We start from the raw sequence: 24277 nt of genomic DNA, 5'->3' as shown, positions 1-24277 counted from the left end.
CACTCGCATTCAGTGTCTCCATACACACCTATTACGTCAATGCACCCGCATTCAGTGTGTCCACACACGCCCAGTGCGGTAATATGATCTAACAAACTGAGACTCATCCGTGTACGAAATCGAAAATGATCTGTCATGTCATTACGGTCTGACCGGTAACTCACAAAATGCAACTGGCGCTTTGAATACTAACCGTAATGATACTGACTTTTGTGGTTTTTTTTCCATCCTACTTTATCATTGAACGTCCGATCGAAATTTTTGTTGTTAACCTGGGCCCTTTACCTATTTGGACAGTTAGTTAAGCCATAAAGAGACCAGTACAATATAATTTAGCTAAACTATAAAGGAACAAAATACCAGTTATATCAAGTTTAATGTTAGGAAAACCCAATATTTTAGATCCACCCGAGGACGTGTGATAATCAGAATGGCCGTGTCGGAGATGAAAGAACACCGGAGCCTCTCCTTTGAAGCGATGGGAGGACCCCCTTAGTGCTGTAATCCAGATTTCATCATAGCCGCACTAAGAAACTGTTGTAATTCTATCCGACTGTACTTATTCGAAATTTATGATAGTGAGCTCGGGATCGAGGCGACAACCGGTCGCTGAACGTAGTCGCGGTCAAGGGATGAACGTTTTATCTAACAAAGCCATGAAGTAACTCTATAGCTTTCCATAAAAAAAATACTTGGGACGGGGCACGACGGTAAACATTTCAACGATTTCTGTCCCGTGGCTCGCCACACGCAGACTTTGTCCTTCGGGTAAGACGATTGCCAGATGCCAACGCATCTTCGCAGTATATGTTTAGCTGGGCGAGGACCCGCTACGAATATTAAATTTCAATTACACAAAGTCTCTCAAATAGACAAATGGCCTGTGCCCCAACTACGGGAAGATAAGAGAAATCTATCCTTCCACGAACGACGCTTCTCGCTAGCAACTTTCCCCAAGGACAGCTAATATCTTTCTCTAACCACCAACATGGAAATTGACCAATTAACAGCAACGTCAATTTCCCTCACCCTTCGAACGAAGACATTTCTCCGCGAATCCGATGATCTCGTGCCCTTAGGCACACCCATCATAGTTTCCTTCGACAGCGTCACCGCGATGGAGAGTCACTCTCCAGTGCGATCTCATCAGTAATCGACCTGTCTTTCGTATACGTAATAATTGCCCCTTTCTCTAACGTACAGTGTAACTTAGGCGCTAACGAAGGGTAAAGTTCGTCATCCCTTTGACCGCGGATTCGTTATTGAGCCTAGGATCATTGTCATTAGCTTCTCGAGTATCTAATTATCGCGATTACTTGTCCAATTCCATCATAGTCATATTTGCACTAGTAAATATCTCCTCTATTGCATAATGATCACGTCTAGCGCCAATAGGGATTCGTTTCACGCCTTTAACCCTAACTCTAATCTTAACGCCAACCCGACATATATATGCATTTCTGATAATCATTTTCAACTCGCACAGGAAAGAAACATCACTGAGGCTACCGTGAATTAAATTCGCGTATCAAGTAACAGGATAGATACGATTCATACGAAGCTGTGCGTCGTTATTCGAGGTAGGAAAAGCTTTAGCAGTGATATCGAGAAAAGCGAAACTACGAAATCATCGCTGTCGTCGAGACAGAAATTGCTGCGAATATCGCGGAAAGCAGAGCGACGGTAAAGAGTATTACAGGAAAAAGTTGTTCGGAATATTAGCCTTGGCAAACATATTTCAAAGCCGTTGAATATGGCGAGATTGTCCGCTTTGTAAATATTTACCGAAAAACATGTCGTACGAAGCTGGGCAATAAACGCGTTTTTCCAGAGTTACAAACAAGTATCGTACGTATGAACCAAGTAACGACGAATTTTCCATTCCACGGCACGCGACAATTGACCGTATTATCAGCGTTTCGTCAGAGTTTCAAGAACTGCGTTTTCTTTTCTGTATTTATGGTTTCGCAACTGTAAAACGGAAGGTTTATTCTGGAGATGCGAGTTCGCGTGAACAACTAGCGCAACGAGTAAAAACACGCGGTTTTTGCAACTCGATCGAATTGTTAGCAACTGTGTGTACGAGATCGTATTACTCCCATCGTTGATCGATGTCAGGCTTCTATCCGAGCACACGGACAACGTTCTCCAACGACCAATCAAACATACCAGATAATAATTTTTCATTGTATCATTATTGTAGCTATTAACGACACGGGCTTGTTGTCGCATGATAAAAAGCATGCAACTGCGCTGACACGATAATACAGCGAACTTTTGCACGCTGCGATGGAAAACGCGTCGTTACCTGTTTCGTACGAACGATACTAGTTTGTAATTCTGTAAAGAAACGTCCGTTGACGAACATTATATAAAGTTCTTCCTTCTTCTTCTTCTTCTTCTTGTCTGTAAATCAACTCCTTACAATTTGACGGTTTAAATTTGGCACACCCCGTATATACAGGATGCAACGGAACAACGTCTGAAAGCGAGAACAACGCGAATCCTTGTGGAAAAATGAAGAAAAAGTATAGGATAAAACGTTCTCATTTTGGACTTGGAGAATCGAGTCTGAAAATTTATCAAGTATACTCGAACTGTATCTGAATATCGGTTCGAATAATAAATTTATTTAATTATATAATTAATTTATTACAAAGGAAATACAATCTGGATGTGAATGTTAAATGGAAACAAATTTTGCTAAGTTGAAAATCGATCGTATCGTAATTACCACGACTCGTTGTTTACAGATTAAAAATCTGTTTTACGAATACGAGGAGCTATATATCTACTATTATTAATCAATTTTTATGAAAAATTTCGTACGATGCGCGGATAAATTCTAATTTGATAAATTGTTGGAAACGTGGAAAATTGAATGCAATAAAATTACGTGGCACGGTTTACACGGTTGCAACTTTATGACCCACTTAGGTCAAGTAGCAATGAAATTTATTGCATATATCGGAAATTCAAGGCACGTAATTGGCAGTTTATAAACAAATTATTTGTTCTCTTAATTAAATTGCCCGCGTCGAAATCTGTGAAACGTTTTTGTATCGAAATCGAAGAATCCAACATCGCGATCCTATGAATCGAAGAATGAGACGTAAATATTCGAAGTATGGTTGAGAAACGATAGAAAATTCCGAGTGTTACGCTGTATTTCTCGTTCGATTTAAATCGAAATTTTAATGAGGAACAGCGCCGATTGATATTTAAAAGTGAAACGGTTAAGAGCAACGATACAGGTTTTGTTAAAAGCAATTGGTCTATTTACCTCGCTGTTTAAACGGGTTTGTTTGACGTTACTTTGATCAATTTCCATTGACACTTTTATAGATAGCATTCTTTTTTACGGATGGAAAGCCGTCTGATGGAAATTTGTCTGAAATGTCCGTCGTAAAATTGCATTTTCGCGGGCAACAGAAAACAATGGAATTTTGTACAAAAGCGCAATACTTTAATTAGCGCAAAATTCCATTTTCCCCGCTGGGAAATTGAATTTTCTATTAAAGCGTGATACGTTTAATCAGCGGTGGCGTAAATTCAACAAACTAACAACTGGAATATTGACTTGTCACAATTTTGTGACACCGTATATGTCGTTGATACGTTCCAGTCTGGTCGTATTTACAATTTCAGAAATTTTGCAACTATTTTTTCATTTTATCCGTAACGAGAATAGCGAAGATAAGACAGGCAAACGTGGTAAAACATTGATAATTCGGTTACAGGGAAATCGAATAAATTTGAAGTTGAAGAAAGTAAGAGAAAGTCGAAACGAAGCAAACGCGATTCCTTAAGCCACGATGTTCAGGGATTTTATAATCTTTCCGGTGACGTCTTCGACGTGGAATACCCAGAAGCTGAGAAATTGATTCTGTACGATGAAAAAGACGATGTCTCCACAGAACACAACGATACAATAGTGGAAGAATTATCGATCGACGTAAATCCTGTTGAGAAATGCTCAGTTGATATGACCGCTAGTTACTAAAAGGTTACTAGGGTTATGTTGGTACGACTCCTAACGACGCTCTTTTGTCATAGGAGTCGACCACGCCTTAATTGCTAAGACGCATTGGGAGAGTTTAGACGTTTGCTGTGTGATTTGGTGTTTTGTATAAGAGAGAAAATAAAAGGTGTGATAACCAATCCGAGTGGATCCGAGATTGATTATCAACCCCAACCTATATAAAATAACAAATCCCGAGGAAATTGGATACTTCTCTGGTCCTAAATGGCAAAGGAACAGATTATCAAGTAAGTCAAATATTTTTCCAAATGCCATTCTTGTACAATCGTTGCTTTTCTACTTACCACGTACAATATAGCGGTTAATAAATTAACGAATCATCGAATATTACTGAAAGAAAGAAATTGTACTGATATTCCAATCTATCGTGTACAAGAGTAATAATAACAGCATGTAATAAAAGAATAGCTTATCTTCAGCCTTAAAAGGAACTCGGTTTACAATTATTCTCCCTATTGCGTTCCACTCTCGCTTGATCTTCTACACGTTCATCTATATTTCGCTGTTTTTAATTTATTTTATTATTCCCTGTCTATTACACATATGTATATTGTCCATTGCACGAATCTTTATCTATCTTGCCTAATTTAATGTAAAAAAATAGAAAAATAGACAAATTTGCTGGAGGAATACGTTTACCAAAATTTGTCAAGAATTTTAAAAAAATTTGCAGGATGAAATTCACGGTAATACCGAATTGATATTTTTGAAATTATACTTTTGAAATAATTATTTATATCATAATAATTATTCCAGGAATACTTGCTCGTAGATATTAATTTATGCTTTTAATAATCATGCGTTTAAGCTATCAAGTCGAGTCGAGTAGACTTTCTAATTTCGTGGAAGATAAGTCGATTTCTAAGATAAGTCATTTCTAGAGAAAAGACCAGCTGCTAAGGATTCGCCGCCACGATGGCTAGAGCTTGGAATAGCTGCTGATTACTCCGTGGTAGATTTTCATGGAATTCGAGTACACCAATATATCTTGGCTCTTTTAAACATCGTAAGTAATACCAAACGAAATTCTGTTATTATACTTAGATATAGAATACCTCCTCCTACATATGTACGCAAGCAACCGGGAAACATAGGGCAGAGTTATGCGTATCTCTGTATTTTCAAGGTACGCTACTTGCTTTCAAACATCTCGATCGTATATTCGGATGGAAGCTCTGTATTTTCTGTTTACACTGTTCAAAGCTTACACGTATCTTTTAAAAAGTTCAGCGAATAATTTATCCGTAATGGAATTTTGTAATCGATTAATTTCAGCCATTCGGTAATTGGTTTTCCAATGCTGTTGAGATTAATAACGTACATTTCCTAAGATAAATATAACGAATAAAATTAATTTTTTAGGAAAATTATATAAGATACTATGTATTTACGAGAGTTTTGAATAATAATTTATTTGTAAGGCTGTAATACTGTTTCAACGCCTGTTACATTTTCGTACGTATTTTAATCCTAGGTCAGTGCAATTTACATGGACCCATCGCTTGAATCCAACATGATTCTAGTGATCGTACGAATGATTTTATACGCGGAAAAACGAGACGTTATGGTAAGCGATTTCCATTAAATTAAATCATTTAACTAAAGTAGTAACTATCTGAGATACGCATATGCGAGTGTCAATTATTTTATTTTCTACTTATCTGTACAGTGTATGGTATATAAATTATATAGGTCAAAATATCTGCGCATGACGTTTTAGATCGATAAAATGCAACGAGTTCCATTTTGTTAAATTGGACAACCGTGAACGATCCCTTGGAAACAAATTTCCAAACAAACAATTTTCACGGACCATTGACAAACCTCGCATTTATCGTGTATCCGAAATATCTGTATAATCGACTATTAAACCTTTTTCATCTCTTAAGAATCTTAATTTAATGTTATAGACCTATGATAATATCATTGATATACGACACTTGCGATTCCTTTTACTTTTCTATTTCTGCTATTCTTCTCTGCTGTCGAATCAACATTTCAACATTTTTCAGGAAGATTAAAATACTAATAGCGTTACAAGTTACATTTGATTACAATCAACAACACGATTACTTGCACGTATATTTATTATCATTGACGAATATTTATATATAGTATATAATGCATGATGTAATAATAAATATAATATATTCGTAATATTTGCTAGCTTTTATTAAGAAAATATTAATAAATCGTCGTAGGTCCGCCGTGGCGATGCCAGACGATCTCTCGAGAACGTGAACAAATGGAACAGAAAGATGCTGTCCTCGAAGGACGTAAATCACGATGTTGCTGTATGGTTGACGCGATTAGATATAGGAGGTCCTTCGAGATCGTGCGCGCTAAATCGAGACGAAGGCTTGACCAGCGCCTTTATCATCGCTCACGAAGTAGCACACATGTGAGTGTCCCACATGTTGGGATATCGTTGGTAAACTGAAATATTTATAACTGGCCTGGGTATTTACGCAGAGACCGTGTGCTATTTATTTATGCAAATACGTACTTTTACGAGAATAATTTGAAAAATGAAATCTCCATAGGAGAACTTATTATCTTTACCGAATATCACAACGAGTACTGTACTTTGAATCTGCCATAGATTTTTGCGTATTATGTGCGTTCTTGCATTCCTCCTTTCACCTACGATGGCTCTTAAACAAGAAACGATATCGTAACGAGAAATACAACTTAGCTGAGCGTCCACTTTGGTTCCACTAGTGTTGTCCCATACGACTTTGTGTTTGACCTCGCTATTAGGGGACTTTTTACCCAACGTTTCCTTCACCGCCTTCACTACCTTTGATTTATCGAACTTGAGACTTAAACTGGCCGTTACTAAATCTTCCGGCTTCTTCGACATCGGTTGGTGTCTCTTCGTGAACCAATTCGACGGTGCCATAAAGGTCGAAATAGCGGCTTTCGAGGATCCGCTAAGCTTACTTTTAGCTCCGTGCAATGTCGACACGTCGAAGCTGTTGGAACGGAAGCTCTTCGATCGACTTCCTTTCTGTTCGGTCGTTTTTCCGGGCCAGTTTGATTTGCTATCGTCCCGCGAACTCGGCGCTTCCTCGCCGCATCGGTTGATTTCCGTCGCGGAACACGCTAACGAGCTTAAGATCGATATCAGATCCGTATTAGAGCAGACAATGCCCGCAGCACCGGAAACGGATGCACTCGCGGCTCTTGGCAGTTCCGAGACGCGCTTTCGGAGAGAAGATGTCGGCGAAACCGACGGAGTAGGCATTTCAGAGAATCGTTGTTTCGGCTGTTGAGTGTAACGTTGAGCGGAACTGTTACCCTCCAGCGGCTGTATTTCGTACACTTGCTCCGTCGACGTCCTGTACATCCTTAAGCGCACCTGGCAAACGGATTGCTTTTATTCGAAAGACAGTTTCTTTTTTATCATAATTCGTGCGTTATGATACATGTTTCGATAATTGAGCCGTTAAGCGTGACAAAGCGATGGAATTGTTTTGCACAGAAATTCTGGTTCTAAAATTATGTTAGGGATTCTAGGGCGTAATAACATCTTGGAACGCAAAGTTATCGATGTGTCGATGAAAGTTAAGCGAGCTTTATCGAAGCACACGTTCGAGTCTTTGGGCGATTGCTAGGAATACGCGTAATGTTCTTTTCTGTGAGCTGAAAAGTTGAACGACTATAAAAGGCGTTTGTAGAGGATTTCAAAACGGAAGAAGAGGCAGATTATTTAATACATAATATCTTCCTTTATAATATATCTAATATCCTAATAATTAGATGAACGTAATACAAATGTTTAGAATCAGAAATTATCTGTTTATATAGAGATCTGTTTGATGCAAGATCTAACATCAATCAAATCGGATTGTATGGATTGTGTATTTGTCTGTGTTAATCCTTTGACGTCGATACCAACGATGTATATAGCAAATGGCGGTTATCAGCCAAGATTATGAGTACGTAGGGAAGAACAGAACTGAACGCTTGCTGTTCCAATAATGACGATCCATAAAAGTCTGAACTCTAATAAAAAAAAAACGCATGATAACGAATACAGCGCGTATTCTTTCGTATGTCTTCAATGAATATGTATAAGTTTGCTCGTAACAGAGTTGAAAAATGCCTGTAGCGTTCCAAGTTTGAACAACGTTTGTGTCGCGCGAAAATTGAACAATATCTGAACCGCTTGAACGTTAACAAGTATCTTTTTCTGTGTTCGAGGTGTGAATGCCGCGAGTGTCATGACCAGCCTTTCACGTGCTCTTGGCGCGCCTTCTACTGGCAAAGATGGGACGCTACTTGAACTAACACGAGATGTTAGTTTTCCGAGAAGATCACGATATCTGTGCGGGTGAGGAAGTTCGGCAACTTGTACCGCTGTAATATAATTCCAAATTACCCTGCGGAGATACCGAGTTTACGACACGTCCCTGGCGATTGAGCGCGGGATGAAGCAAATTTCTATGTTATTGCTTAATAATTTATGATTCCAATTGAAAAATAAGCTTCTTCGCGACCATGCTATAAGCTTCACCGACGAAGACGTGCTTCCTTAGCGAGGCTCCTGACGAACAAGGAATGAAAACCATAGCGACTCGATTCGTCCGTAATTTTAACTGTTAATTTTCGCCTAATTAATAATTGTTCTAACTCCATCTAAAAAAGAAGAAAAAAAAGTAATTGATGAATCCACGTATGCGTACATTGTTATAAAGAACGATATGATGTGTAAATAATTATAAGTTACAAAGAATAAAATAATAAATAATACGATGAAAATTGTATACCTGGAGAGCAACGAATATTTGGTTCTTTCAAATCTTAACTTCGCACGATCGTATAGAAGTTCGTCAACTTTAAACTCGGTTTTTCTTAGTCTGCAAACTAGCGGAGATAGAGCGGCTAAAATTGTTGAGGTTATTCAGTATATAAAGAGAGAAAAACGCGTGGATAAAGTGTAAGATACAAAGTATATATTTGACTTAATAATGAAATACAGGAATACAATTTGAGCTGGTCCAGATCCGCACGCTAGCAGTGTTACTTTAAGACTGAGAACCCCGAAGCCAACGTCGCCTGTCTACCGTTTATGGTCTGCCTCCCTGCTATTCTTTTGTTTATATGCTGTCGATGGCTTCAGCGCTTGAGAAAGCTAAAAAGACCAGATGTGGAGTTTTCCTAGAAGTGGTGAACACTTCAACACCCTCCCTAAAACTCTACATCCCAACAAACAATTATATCTGAATATTTTCTAACTCTCGTCGTAAATATCTGAACCTTGATTTTGTCAATGTCTTCACAAATACATTTGCCAACTGCCTTTCTCTTTTCCATTCAAATTAATTTATTACTAAAAAAACTACGAGAAGACTAAACAGATCATGTAGAGTTTTTTTTTTTTTATATTAGAAGTGATAGTCACTTCGACACCCTCCCTAAAAACTCTACATCTCTATAAGCAATTACCTCTTAACATCTTTTTTATTTTTCAAACCTCACTTTTGTCTTAAATATTCAAATCTTGGTTTTGGCAACGCTTTTGTACATATATCTGCCAGTTGCTCTTCGCTTGTTACATATGTTACATCAATTTCGCCTCTATTGTATAAATCTCGCAAAAAGTGGTATCTTATATCAATATGCTTACTTCTTTGATGGAATTCAGGATTCTTAATTAATTTTACGACACTAGTATTATCTACACATAGCGTATACTTAAATATCTCTATTTTGCATTCGAGAAATATTTTCTTTAGCCACATAATTTCTTTCTTTTCGGATCTCATCGTTTCGTTAAAATCCACTGGTAATTTTTTCGCTACGTACGTTACTGGGTTACCATAAAAATCGGTTCGCTTGATCTTATCTCTATCTCTCAATTGTCTCACATTCTCGCTAGTTATAAAAGGTTGTTTTTTAGTTTCACTCTCTGCACTTTCATACGTACATACTCTCAGTTGACCGTAATCCTCCGAGCAGGTCGGACCTCTCGGCCCTAAGGGATAAACAGGCGTAGGCCCTAACAGTGAGCGCGGCAAGCTATACAGTGCACAGTAGACAGTGAGAGAGCAAAAAAAAAAAAGAAAAACAAAAAGAGTGCTAAACAGTGAAAAAATAGTGATAACATCAACCTCTCTACAAACAATTTAAAAATAGAAGAAGAAAGGAATGAAATCGAAACCAAGGAGGCAGAACCCGCCATAAGCTCGTCAAAAAAAGGAATCAAAAGAAAAATAGAAAAACAACAAATAATTAAAGATAGCAGCATAAGAACTGCTACACAAAAGACGCGGAAACTCAATCCGCCCCCAAACCTGGTAACCAGGAACAAAATAAACACAAAACAAGAAAATTTAAAAGGAGAAGAAAGCGACTCACAAGAAGAGCACGACGATAAAAACGAAAATATGAAACAAAAAAGAAGCCCACAACCTCAACCAATGGCAATCACATTAAAAAACAGATTCGAAGCCCTCCAAGCCCAAGACCCCTGCACACCGCAACCGCATGAAACCATTATCGAAAACATTAAAAAAAAAACGACGTATTAAGGGAAAAGGCAACCAGACAGCCCACTCCCCCGGACACGTCACCAATAACCACAAGCAAAAGCTATACCGTCCGGACAAGCACCCCCCCCCCCCACCGCTCCGCCAAAAAAAAACAACACCACATCCTTCAACATTACTGAAAAACCAAACTCATAAGGGCCTGCCACCCAGCCACCCCGCTGAAGACCAGGCAGACCCCCCCACATCAGCAAATGGGGCCAGGCCACCCCCCATCAACATAACATTACAAGACCCAAAAGACACAATAGCACTCATGGAAAATTCCCTCAAAATCAAGAATTTCCATATCAAAAGAATCCATTCAGGTAAGCACGTGCTTTATCTTCAAAACATAAATGACTACGCGAATGCAAAAAAAAATACTGACCGCAGCCAACACGGCCTATTTCACATATACCCCAAAATCTCAAAAACCCCACACGTACCTACTAAAAGGGCTAGGAAACAGCTACACAGAAGCGGAAATACTAGAAGACCTAAAAGCCCTGAAAATAGAAGAAGTTAATTTCACCAAAGTGACTCGATTCACAACAAGAAAATCAAGGGAGAACAACACATTGCTCCCAATCTATATAATTCAAGTCTCCCCCGATAGCAACATTGGGAACCTACTAAAAATAAACAGACTTAACTATCTAAAAATAGCATGGGAAAAAATTTAAAAAAACGATATCACGCAGTGCTACAAATGCCAGCGAATAGGCCACACAGCACAAAACTGTAATCTAAACTATCGCTGTGTAAAATGCACTGAACCGCACGGGCCAGGCGAGTGCAAAATAAAAAAAGAAGCAGCAATAAGCAAAGAAAAAATCTACTGCGTAAACTGCAAAAACTACGGACATCCTGCATCATACAAAGGATGCCCAAAACTCGTCGAATTACCCAAAAAGATTAATGAAAAAATCATCAAAGCAAAAACAGCAAAAGCCGAAAGAATCGCCAAAATAAGCCGTAAGTACGTCCCCGAGCTAAAATTCGCGGACATAGTAAAACAAAGAACAAGTATAAACGAGACAAGCCCACAAGTAACAAACATAGCGGCACAAGTCAAACAAAACCCCAACCCAACAATAGACTCACCCCGAATAAGCATAATAAATGTCATTGAAGACTTCAAAAAAAGCATTCTAAAAGCTCTAAGCGAACAACAAACACAACTAAACGAAATAAAAAAAGCACTAAATACACATGAAGAAAGAATCGATTCCATCTTCAACATCATCGAAAATATAGACGAAGATTAGCCAAAACCCACCCGTCCACCAATCACAGCAAAAAATAAACCAGATAAAAGTTAAACATCTGAAAATCATCTCAATAAACGCCAACTCACTAATCTCAAACCAAAAAAGATACAGCATGCTAACACTAATTAAGAAAGAAACCCCCGACATAGTACTTATCTCAGAAACCAAACTGAACTATAGACATAAAGTGCAATACAAAAACTACTCTATAATAAGACACGACAGACCAAACGCTACCCAAGGAGGAGGAACGGCAATCCTCATAAAAAACCCCCTGAAGTTCAAAACAATACAAAACGACAAAATAACAAAATTCAAAATCCTAGAGACGACGATCATAAAAATAAAAATAAACAATAAGGAAAACTTATTTATCTCCGCAGCCTACGCAGCCCACGGAAACCAGAAACAATTTAACGACGAATTCGACGATCTCTTCCAACTTTTACAGCTCGACAAACAGGAAAACTACTACATAATAGCCGGTGACCTTAACGCTAAACATACCAGCTGGAAAAGCGAAACAAACAACACGAGAGGAAACTCCGTCAGAACCTGGCTAGACAATAAAAGCATTTTCTACAAAACAAACCTCTATGGCTCCGAGCTACCCTCTTACCCAAAAGGACGCTCCTACCTAGACATATGCCTAGCAGACGCCCGAATAAAATTCCAAAACTTACGACCAAATAACACTCTCAAAACCATAGACTACGACAGCGACCATAACGCCATAGTATTTCAGATAAGCAAAAACACATCCGACTACCTAACACTCGAAACGCAGACCGAAACACCCAGGTTCAACTATAAAAAGACAGACTGGAAAAAGTTCCAAAACCTGCTCGAACAGAACTGCGACCTAAAAATCTACAACAATGTCAACCTAACAGACAGACAAATCGACTCGTTCATAGACGAAATAGAAAAACATATACAAGAATCCGTACCGACATTTAAAAAAAAAGACTCCTGCGAGCCATATATAAACTATAAAATAAAAAAACTACAACGAGATAAAAGTTACATACTATCGAAATTAAACAACCTAAGACACAACTACTCTTACGACAAAAGAGAAGACATAGAATTCCTAAAGTACCTGCTACACGAAATAAAATCACAACTAAAACAAGAATTCGCAAACTCTATAAATCAATACTGGACAAATAAAATAAAAAATATCTCCAAAAAGACTCTGCTAGCAAGTTCCCGCAGATAAATCAAATTTTCAGACCAAAGGAACAAAACTCCATCCCGCCCCTCAAACTGCCTCCAGAAAAAGCCTCCCTCATCCAAGAAGCAGGCATCGAGATACACAACACCAATAAAGACACAGAGGGCAACTTCATAATATCAAAAACAACGGAAAAACTAGACATTATCGGCACCCACTTCGCCAAAACTCACACACAAAACGAACACATGGGCCGAGAACAATTAAACAGAATTATCATCGCCGAAACAAACATACTAAAAAATAAAATAAAACAAGACATAGCGCTAAACAAAACAGTCTGCACATTCTCAAACGAAAACACATCGGACGACCCCAAACAGCCCGACCCAGAAATAAACTACTTTACAAACTTCAATCAACTAAGTACAATCTTCTCCACGCTAAACAACAAAAAATCCGCCGGCTTCGATGGCATTCCAAACATCTCGCTCAAACGCCTACCAAACAAAATAAAACGGTACTACACAGTACTGTTTAATAACGCACTGAACAACACGTACTTCCCCCAAAAATGGAAAAAAGCCAAACTCATAGCCATTACAAAGAAAAAAATAAAGACGGCTCATCACCTGGAAACCTGCGACCCATAAGCCTCCTCCCCAACATAAGCAAAGTATACGAAATGATCATAAACAACCCCCTAGCAGCCTTCTGCTCAAAAAATAAGATAATCCCGGAAAACCAATTCGGCTTCCGCCACAAACACTCCACAATCCACGCAATAAACAAACTTACGTCGGATATCTGCTGGGCACTTAACGCAAATCAACGAGTAGCCGCCTGCCTAATAGACATCGAAAAAGCCTTCGACACCGTCTGGATCCCAGGGCTCATTTATAAAATAATTAAAAAGAACTTCCCCGAATACCTAATCAAAATAGTATGGGACATGATAACAAACAAAACGTTCATAATGACCGACGGCTCGCACACTTCAAGCAAAGAATTCTCCATAGAGAACGGCCTGCAACAAGGAACAGTAAATTCCCCGCTACTCTTCAGCATCTACAATAACGACTTACTAAACCTCTTTAACCTCAACGCATCCACACATAAACGCTCCATAGCCTTCGCGGATGACCTAATCATCTACGTAACAGGCCGCAAAACCAAAACGATAAGAACAGAACTGCAAGAACTCTTTAACAAAATCAGCGATTACTATCATACATGGAAACTAAAAATTAACGCAAGCAAATGCGAAACCATACTATTCAGACCCATGACAAGCAAAATCGGCCCAGCAGAAAGGGAACAAATCAGGAAATTCCGCCTAAAAGAAAAAGCAAACGAAGAGAACCTCATACCACACAAAAATTGCGTAAAATATCTAGGAATAAACATAGATGAAAAACTAAATTACAAGCAACATATCGAAATCCAACTCTCCAAAGCCAGCAAAGCTTTTTGGAATACAAAAAGGCTGTTTTATTCCAGACTTCTCGATAGCAAAGTAAAAATCATGTGCTACCAATCGCTAATAAGACCCATTATAACCTACGGCTGTCCAATATGGTACAACATACCAGCGTCAATAATGGAAAAAATTCGCATATTTGAAAGAAAATGCATCAGAGCTTGCCTGAGCATTTACAGATCTGAACACAGCGGATACAGAAAATACGTAAAAAACAAAAAAATATACGACTTAGCCAACATCCACCGCATCGACTGTCACATCCTAAAACTAACGAGAAATCACTTCTCGCAAGCCGCGAAGATCAAAGAAAACAGCCTAATCTTCGGCTGCTTATACCCAAACGACGCATACTTCAAAATCACTCTGTTAACAGGCTACATCCCCCCCGAAGCCTTTATATACCTAGACGAAAGAAACTGTCTCCAAGACCAAAACAACATACCCATAATTTATCATATGCAAAGGAAAATAGGAATGAAATCTATTCAATACGAGGAAAACCTAGATAGCCGTACTGCAGACACTAGGTGGAGATACAACATGGCCCTCCCCCAAAAGGATACAGAAGACAAACACAGAAAAAACACAAAAAAATATTGGTGGATACGGAACCCATAACAAAAAACAACAAGATAAAGAGCCACAAAACGGCAACGCCCACTGAATTAAGTGTAAATATGTAAATATGTAAATAGATATACGAATACTATACTAATCCCACAGAACACCCCTCCCCTCCCCTCCCAGTCCATCCCCTCCCATCCTGTAGTATAATATAATGTAATATTGTAATATCGTTACACGTGTATCACGTGTACCTGTATATGTGTGTACAATATGTATATAGAGTTCGTTCGTGAGCGCCGAGGCGTGCAGACGTGCCCGGCAAAGTCCACAAAATAGCAACTACCATCCAGTTGCTGCTGAGTGCCGAGACGTGCAGACGTGTGTCCAGTGCCCTGTGAAGTTCACAAAACTCCACGTGACGCCCAGCTGACGAAAGCAAATCCAACTAACCTAGCCAGGGGTTAACAGCCTCTCGACTAGTTCTTTCACACTGAACTAACTAGCTCGATGATGGCTCTATCATTTCCAACAGGCTCCCCGGAGCAAAATTATAACACCGCCATGTTTCCTCCCCCGTGGCAAGAGGGCAACGCAACTATCCTGGTAAATGACCACCACACGAAAAAACGAAAGCTCGAACCGACCAAGACAAATGTAAACAAGATTCAAACCAAACCATCAGCCAGCCAAGTGACTACCTACAATAGATTCTCAATTCTGGAGTCCACGGAAGACTCCATGATTACAACCGAAGAGGTAAATAATCTCCATACTCAAAGAATTCCCCCTCCCCCACCGATATTCATTAACGACGTAATCGACATACAGTCAATGATTAAAACTATCGAAAAAGACATCAGCAAAGAAGACTACAAGCTAAAGATTAACAACAACCAAGTGAAAATACTGCCGTCCCACCCAGACGCCTATAGAAAGTTAACCAAGCTATTAAAAACGTTAAACGCCAAATTCCACACATACCAGCTCAAACAAGAAAGACCATTTCGAGTGGTGCTACGCAATATCCATCACTCAGTCGATCTAGACGAACTAAAATGCGAACTGTCAAATCACGGCCACGAAGTAACTAACATCAGTAACATTAGGCATAGAATCACAAAAAACCCACTATCCTTATTTTTTATAGACCTAAAACAAAAAACAAACAATAAAGAAATCTACAATATCAATCGGCTGATGAACTCCATAGTTAAGTTCGAGCCACCTCTTGTAAAGAAAGAAATAATACAATGCAAGAGGTGCCAAAGGTACGGCCACACGCAGAAATACTGCAATCACAACTTCCGGTGCGTAAAATGTGCAGGTAATCACCCCACTGACCAATGCACTAAATCCCCGGAAACCCCCGCCAAGTGTATCCACTGTCAAGGAGAGCATCCTGCGAACTACAAAGGATGCTCAGCCTACAAATCGCTACATAATATAAAGTATCCAAAACTGAGACCCAAGGACATAAACATACAAGAACCTAAACCCCAAAAACTCACCACACCAACAGTATCCTATGCGCAGGCAACGCAAGGAAACGCATACAACTCGAAAACACACAGTGTACACACAGAAAATAGAATTCCCACCCCACCAAGCACGGACAACTTTACCAGACTCGAAAAACTTATCGAGAAGCAAACTGAGCAAATTAACAACTTGCTGTCACTACTCACACGCTTCATGGACAAATTCATAAGCACAGAAGCAAAATAAAACCAATGCGAATAGCTCTGTGGAACGCCAACGGTCTAGCTCAGCACAAAGCCGAACTAGAACTATTCTTAAAACAACAGCAAATCGATGTGATGCTCATATCCGAAACCCACTTCACCGACAAAAACTACCTCAAAATACACGGCTACAACTTCTACCACACCCAACACCCCAGCGGAAAGGCTCACGGCGGCACCGGAATCATAATCAAGTCAAACATCAAGCACTACGAACTTCAACCATTCCAGAAAGACTACCTCCAAGCAACAAACGTAGCAATAGAAGACTGTCATGGTACAATCACCACCTCAGCTGTATACTGCCCTCCCAGACACTCCATCGCCAAAGAAGACTTTGACCACTTCCTGGACACCCTGGCCAGCAAATTCATAGCCGGAGGAGACTACAACGCTAAACACACCCAATGGGGCAGCAGACTGGTTACAGTAAGAGGCAAAAACCTCCTCAACAGCATATTAACCAACAACCTCAACTACCTTACCACGTACGAACCCACACACTGGCCCACCGACACAAACAAAATACCCGATCTCCTTGATTTCTTCATAACTAAAAATATCTCGTCAAGACACGTCCAAATCAATTCCTCGGCTGATCTCTCCTCTGATCATTCCCCCGTGATAGTAACAGTCAGTTCAACTATCATCGAGAATACACCTAATGGCTCCATTCATAACCAACACACCAACTGGCAGCTCTTTAGAGAAGTCTTTACCCACACAACTTCAGCCTCAACCTCACTAAAAACCAATGATGAAATCGAAGCAGCCACGGAATACCTAAATGCGAGCATAATAAACGCTATCCGCGTCTCCACACCGGCAAAAACGTCCACCAGCAACCACGAATACCCCCAGTACATACTAAAAAAAATAGCAGAAAAACGTAGACTAAGAAGGATATGGCAGACCCATAGAACACCGGAGGACAAACGCAAACTAAACAACGCAACTAGAAAACTATCCAAAACCATAAAGAACTACAATAATGACCGTTTTCACAAATATCTCGCCAGCTTGTCCCCCACAGCCGACTCAAACTACTCACTATGGAAAGCCTCCAGGAAACTCACGCGCCCCCCACAAATAATACCTCCAATCCGCCGCCCGCAGGGTGGATGGGCGCGTAGCCCTATAGAAAAAGCCAACCTATTTGCCAAACATTTGACTGAAGTATTCCAACCCCATTCCTCCATAGCCGCAGCGGACGTCACCGAATACCTGCACACTCCCTTCCAAATGTCCCCTCCTATTCAACCTTTCACTTCTGCAGAGATCATAGAAGCAATCAGTCGCCTAAACCCCAAGAAAGCAGCAGGTCACGACCAAATAGGAAATAAAGCAATCAAGGAACTTCCCATAAAAGGGATTGCACTCATCGCATCAATCTTTAACGCCATCCTCCGCCTTGAACACTTTCCTAAGGCGTGGAAAATCTCACTAATCACCCTCATCCCCAAACCCGGTAAACCAATATATGAAACCAGCTCCTATCGCCCAATCAGTCTCTTACCTACCCTGTCTAAACTATTCGAGAGGATGCTCACGAATCGTCTCCTTCCACTCCTAGAAGAATTGAAGACTCTCCCAGATCACCAATTCGGCTTCCGAAAACAACACTCAACAGTAGAGCAAATCCACCGCATAACCCACATAATCAGCCAAACCCTTGAAATGAAAAAATACTGCTCAGCCGTATTCCTAGACATCCAACAGGCATTCGATAAAGTATGGCATGAAGGGCTACTCTACAAGCTTAAAAAAATCCTACCCCACCCATACTACTCCATCTTAAAATCCTACCTAACCAACAGACAATTCATAGTTAAATGTCTAGGCGCCACTTCCGCAACATTCCCAATAAAATCCGGCATACCGCAAGGTAGTGTCCTCGGACCCCTACTATTCTCCATCTACACTGCCGACTTACCCATATCAAACGAGGTAACAATAGCAACATTTGCGGACGACACAGCACTATTAGCTACCCACGCAGACCCAGCAATTGCCTCATCCACTCTCCAGCGAAGTCTCGACTCCATGGAAAAGTTGTGCCAAAAATGGGGTTTTAAAATAAACGAAAAAAAATCCTCCCATGTAACCTTCACGCTCCGAAAACAAACCTGTCCCCAGGTCACCATTAACAACACAATAATCCCAAGCAAGGACTCCGTAAGATACCTGGGCATGACCCTGGACAGGAGGCTAACCTGGGAAAAACATATCTCCGAAAAAACAAAGCAACTAAAGGAAAAACTAAGAAAATTCTATTGGCTCACGGGCCGACGCTCCAAACTAAACATACAGAACAAAATAACCCTCTACAAGGCCGTAATAAAACCTGTCTGGACCTACGGAATCCAACTATGGGGAACAGCAAGTAACTCCACCATTGAAATACTCCAACGCTTCCAATCGAAAACGCTAAGATCCCTATTAAATGCACCCTGGTATGTTACGAACGAAACAATCCACCGAGACCTCAAGATACCTACAGTCAAAGATGAAATACACAAGTTCAGAAGCAGATATAGCACAAGAGTCAACAACCACCACAACCCACTAGTCACCCAACTACTGGACACGACGGACCAGATCCGCAGACTAAAAAGAAAATACCCACTAGATTAAACCATTTGTCCTACTAGAATCAACAATATAAAACTATTATAATCCATGTCATTGTATCACGCCAAACTAAGTTACTGAAAATTCTCAACGAGAATTGATTGTAAATATTCTAATAAATAAATAAAAAAAAAAAATATGTATATAGAATATGATATAATATATATATCACATACATATTTATATATTATATATATTTATATATATTATATATGTTTATATATAAGCGATAATATAAACATATCGTACGTGTAAACTTAGTACATATAGATCTGAATGGGGACTCTGAACTTCCTACTTTTGTTATCCGTCCAATGATATCGTTCAACAAGGATTCGTCGCTGAAAACGATAGATAAGGCGGAAGAACTGACGGGCAGCAATCACTTTGGACTTCGGTCAAACGAAGGGAACGGAAATCCTCACGAAATCGTACAAAAGCCTGTGTTCCGATTTGATTTAATTCGATGTGTTACCATCATACTGCCTTCATTACTGACTTTTAGAATATTGACGAATCCTCGCGAACAACTCTTTGCAAGAAATGTACATCTAAATACGTTTGTGTACACAAAGGACAACGAAACGAACGACATGTTATGTATAAATAAGACTGCGCTCGAACGGGAATCCACAGATCGTGACAGGATTCAGAAGTTGAAACGTGAAATGATCGCGAGAAAGGTGTCTGAGAGCACACAGGTACAATGTCCAGTATTCAAATAATTATACGTAAACTTTATTTCGTCAGATTTTTCATATTGTGTTAATGGTAAGTATGTATAAATATATACACGTATATGTATAATTCTTACGTGCCAGTTTCGTTTACGTTGTTACGTTATGCGCTGTAATCGGATAAATGATTAGTCCTTACACCTAAGGAAAGGAGATTCGGCGAACGCAAGAAGAATAAATAGGGTGAGAAAATAGAAGGAAAACACGCGTTGCGTTCGTTGCATACTTTAGTCCCATTTTAAGTTAAGACAGTGAAAACCTAGGAGTCCTTGAAAGCCAGAAGGTCGCACTGTACTTTGGTTCTTCCTTTTTCTTTATTTTTCTGCCATCCGATGGAACTAAAATATAAGTCCTCGTCTAATTGAAAATCCGTACAACTTGTCGACAGGTCGAGACAAGGGTACATACGCGTTTGAATGCTATATCTTGTTAATGAAATTCTATGTACAAATATCGTGTAAAATATACGAATGATACGTAAGAAGAGGCTAAGTTTCGAAAAAAGTTAGAAAGAGACCATATATCGTGCACGTGGTGAGAAACGAATAATTTTAAATAAATATACAAACATTAAAATCGAACGATTGTTCGAAGCGAAGTTGCTGAACAGACGAGTAGTAGCAAGTGAGAGCAAGTAAAGTGGCAAATATAACAGAGTTAACAGAAAAACTTTAGTTGTTCACATTGTGAGTATTGAAATATGTACTTTATTAAGGGATACACGCGCAATGTGACAAAGAATTCAAAGTGTTTCGATGTATACGGATAAGAAGATTCGTCTCTGTTCGGAAGATAAGATAAAAATAATTCGTTTCCTTCTTAGTAACTCTTTCGCGATTATATAAATACTATCGATAAGAAATACTTCTTAAGAAGGATTTTGGTCTTTCGATACTGTATTTTCGAGCTATCGCGGGGAGACGCGGTCGTTAGAATACGCGTCAACGGGAGTCGTAAATTCCCGTTACGATTAGAATGATCGACACCACGAATAGTTCGATCCCCGTATTTCGATTAAGATAATAGGGGTGATTCAGGTATGATAACACTGTGGCTCACAGAGTTAAAATATATATTTTCAACACTTAGTATACACGATTGAATAGACATAAACACTTAATAACTTATCACGCTGCACGGTATTAGACTTAATGTTAGAAGTTCGGCGTTAGATCTTTGACTAACTTGGCGCTCTAACGTTGAGACGGAAGAAAGTTCAATGTGGGTGTGCCCTTTTGCATGACGAACGCGGATTCGTTGTTTACACGTTTCGTTAAGAAAGTGAGGGTAATAATCCGCGATGTCGATTGGTTTTGCCCTACGCGGATGCTTGAAGGGATGGGGAGAATGTCTCCTACCATCGTGGTTGATAGATGACCTTGTTCATGGGGAAACCTGATTGTTTTCTTGGCTAGCTATTCGCTTTCTCCGTAATTCTTAGGAGCACGTAATAAACCCAAGGACCTTTCTAAAAAACCAGCTGAAAACACTTCTGGAATTAGAAAGTCTTTTTTGGCAAACAGATGTGCTTAGACCATGTGTGCGAACAATGCGGCTAGAATTGCAACTTTATGGTGGGTACTTGGGCCTATGGAGTGTTCGAAGGACGACACGTAGACCGTTGGTTGGCAAGCCGCGCGGGATGGCGTGCAGATGTGTTGCGCGGCAGAACAGATACACGTATGTACATATATAACCTGAGCTGAGAGAAAAATAAAAATGGAATGTATTTTTAAAACTTCTTTTTTAATAATAATATAACAATATTCGGTTAAATATTCATGAACATCAACATACAGTATTCTTATCTACGTTACAAATCGTTAAGAGAAAAACGAAGTCTTTTTTACGTCCAAGAGTACAAAACTGTAGCAAAAACCTAAATTCACTTTCCCCTCTCCGAGTGGATATCGTGAGGCTAACTTTCACACATCTAAACCGAACATATATATTTTACAAAACGCGTTTACAAAATGAATAGCGAACACGGGGGCAAACAAGACGTTAACTAAAGTTTTTCCGAAGTCACTCTGCGAACGGTCTTTACACCAGGGGATACAAAAAGGTATCTGAATGGCGACGGTGACAGTATCTTTTCATTCCATTTCCGTTTGTCTCGTTTAGCGAGAACGACGTGAATCCCGCCGACAAAAATAAATAAAGGAAAGCGCATTATATTAAATATTGTACATTTATCGTGACCGATGCAGTGTTGGATCAGGATTCGAGGGGCTGTATCGAGAGAAAATTCTCATTGTCCCTCTCGAGACTTTTTTCCTTAGGAAAAGAAAAAGAGACTGGGATGAAGAACGGTGTGAGTTCTTTCTTTTTTTACCTGGGAGGAGCGAGGGGGATAAATGTTACACTTGCGTCTCATTAATCTTTAATTAGATAATCAATTCACTAGTTACGAAATGTCATAATAAAAAGTAGTACTCTATAGTTGGTATTTCAATAATAATAGCGTAATAATAATAATTATATTCCATAGTTTTGTTTGCAATTATCGTCTATCGAATAATTAATTAATTAATTAATTAATTAATTAACGTTTACTCCATCATGATATAACCGCGACCTATATTGTGTTTGATAATATAAAAAGAAAAACAAATCGTATAATACATATATAGTATATGTATTATATATATATAATACATATAGTATATATATATAATATATGTAATACATATATAGTATATATAGTACATATATAATATATATATAGTGTTGTATCGTTCACTTTTCGTTACAATAATAAATTGTCCACGAACGCTGACGTGCCAACAAATCCGACGTGCAAACCGCTTCCGTTTCATTCGTTTCTTTCTTTTTATTTTTTATCATCTACGGAAGTAATCTTTCGCGAATCTACAATCCATCTCTTTCTCGATGTTCGAACACACTAAGACCCATTTTTACACTCGCAATTATGTGCTCGAACTATCTTCAGAAAGAGAAAACTCATTTTTCTTTATATCTGTTGCACACACACACACCCATCACATATCGTATTTTTACGATTCGTTCGCAAATGAACGCCGATTCTTAGCAATTGTGTCATCTTCGTTAGTAATTAATTATTAATAAAATCAAACGATAAAATGACTCGTGTAGATCGCGATCGTCGGATTGGTACACAATAGCGTTCGATTGTTCGCTCTTAAAGAGTTTACTACCAAAAAAGGTATACCACTTTCAGATTTACAACACTGCCCTAAACACAGCCATACTAAGCCAAATACTTTTGGGTCTTCGTCGTTACGTTTATTCTTTTTACTAGTAAAATCGTTTACTTAAATCTACAGTCGATAACCATCCGCATTTCGTAGATTGTTATTTTTTGTTCTTTGTATTACTCTGTTTCTTATCGTTTTCATCTCACTTTTAGAAATTTCAGACGCACGACAAGATTTGTTTCTCAACCGATTTATAGTTGACCCGCTCGATTTAACTGCTATCACATAATTCTACATAATTATCTTTTTTTCTCTTTCTTTTTGTCCTTTTATATGACGATCTTGGAAAGACGAATCTACGACGTTCTTTCTATAAAACTAGTCCGAGGGACGAAGGACGTAGAGAAAAACCGGTGGATGGAGGAAAGAAAGGGCGAGAAAGAGAATACATAACAAAAGGAATGTTTCGGAATCGATTGACGATTCACATTAACCGATTTATAAAAGAATTTAAAATAGTCTAAAAATAACAAAAAGCGATCTTTCGAATTTGGAACTTAATTGAGTGAAAGAAAACCGGTTATCTTAAACGAACCATTCTCGTTAAACTTACCCCCGTCCAACCCCGCGATTAAAATTTTCAAGGCAAAAAACATTCGCCAATCGTTCGTTAGATTCTTTCTTTATTTTTATAAAAAAAAAAGAAAAATGCTTATTGCCTTCTTTTATAACGAATTCAAAGGGTACCGATGTATATAAGACAAATGGAAATGTACGATGTTATATGTATATAGATATATCTGATGATAAATGTATCAGAATGAGTCAAATACATTTTTCAAGAGGTAACGTGTCTCTCAAACGGGTCATGATTTCTCTGGCTTTTTGTTTCGAATCGGACCGCGCTTTCGT

At 39.0% G+C, this 24277-nt stretch overlaps 1 protein-coding gene and 1 long non-coding RNA gene across 2 annotated transcripts in view; both read left to right on the top strand.

Moving 5' to 3' along the window:
• The window catches only part of LOC126926987 (A disintegrin and metalloproteinase with thrombospondin motifs 3-like), a 120878-nt gene extending 112067 nt beyond the window's left edge, over positions 1-8811 (top strand). The window contains exon 5 of the mRNA XM_050743297.1: positions 8249-8811. Within this exon, the coding sequence (XP_050599254.1) occupies positions 8249-8330 (82 nt within the window). The 3' untranslated portion in view covers positions 8331-8811. The remainder of the gene's footprint in view (positions 1-8248) is intronic.
• On the top strand, positions 3994-6364 carry LOC126926995 (uncharacterized). Its single transcript, XR_007715055.1, has 4 exons — positions 3994-4269; positions 4924-5048; positions 5517-5609; positions 6244-6364. It is a non-coding gene; the product is annotated as an uncharacterized LOC126926995 (long non-coding RNA).
• Positions 8812-24277: the final 15466 nt, after the last annotated feature.

Source organism: Bombus affinis, unplaced genomic scaffold (genome assembly GCF_024516045.1).
Source record: "Bombus affinis isolate iyBomAffi1 unplaced genomic scaffold, iyBomAffi1.2 ctg00000068.1, whole genome shotgun sequence".
In the NCBI taxonomy this organism is placed as follows: Eukaryota; Metazoa; Arthropoda; class Insecta; order Hymenoptera; family Apidae; genus Bombus; species Bombus affinis.
Note: the sequence above shows the minus strand (reverse complement) of the source record. Positions and strands in the feature narration are given on the sequence as shown.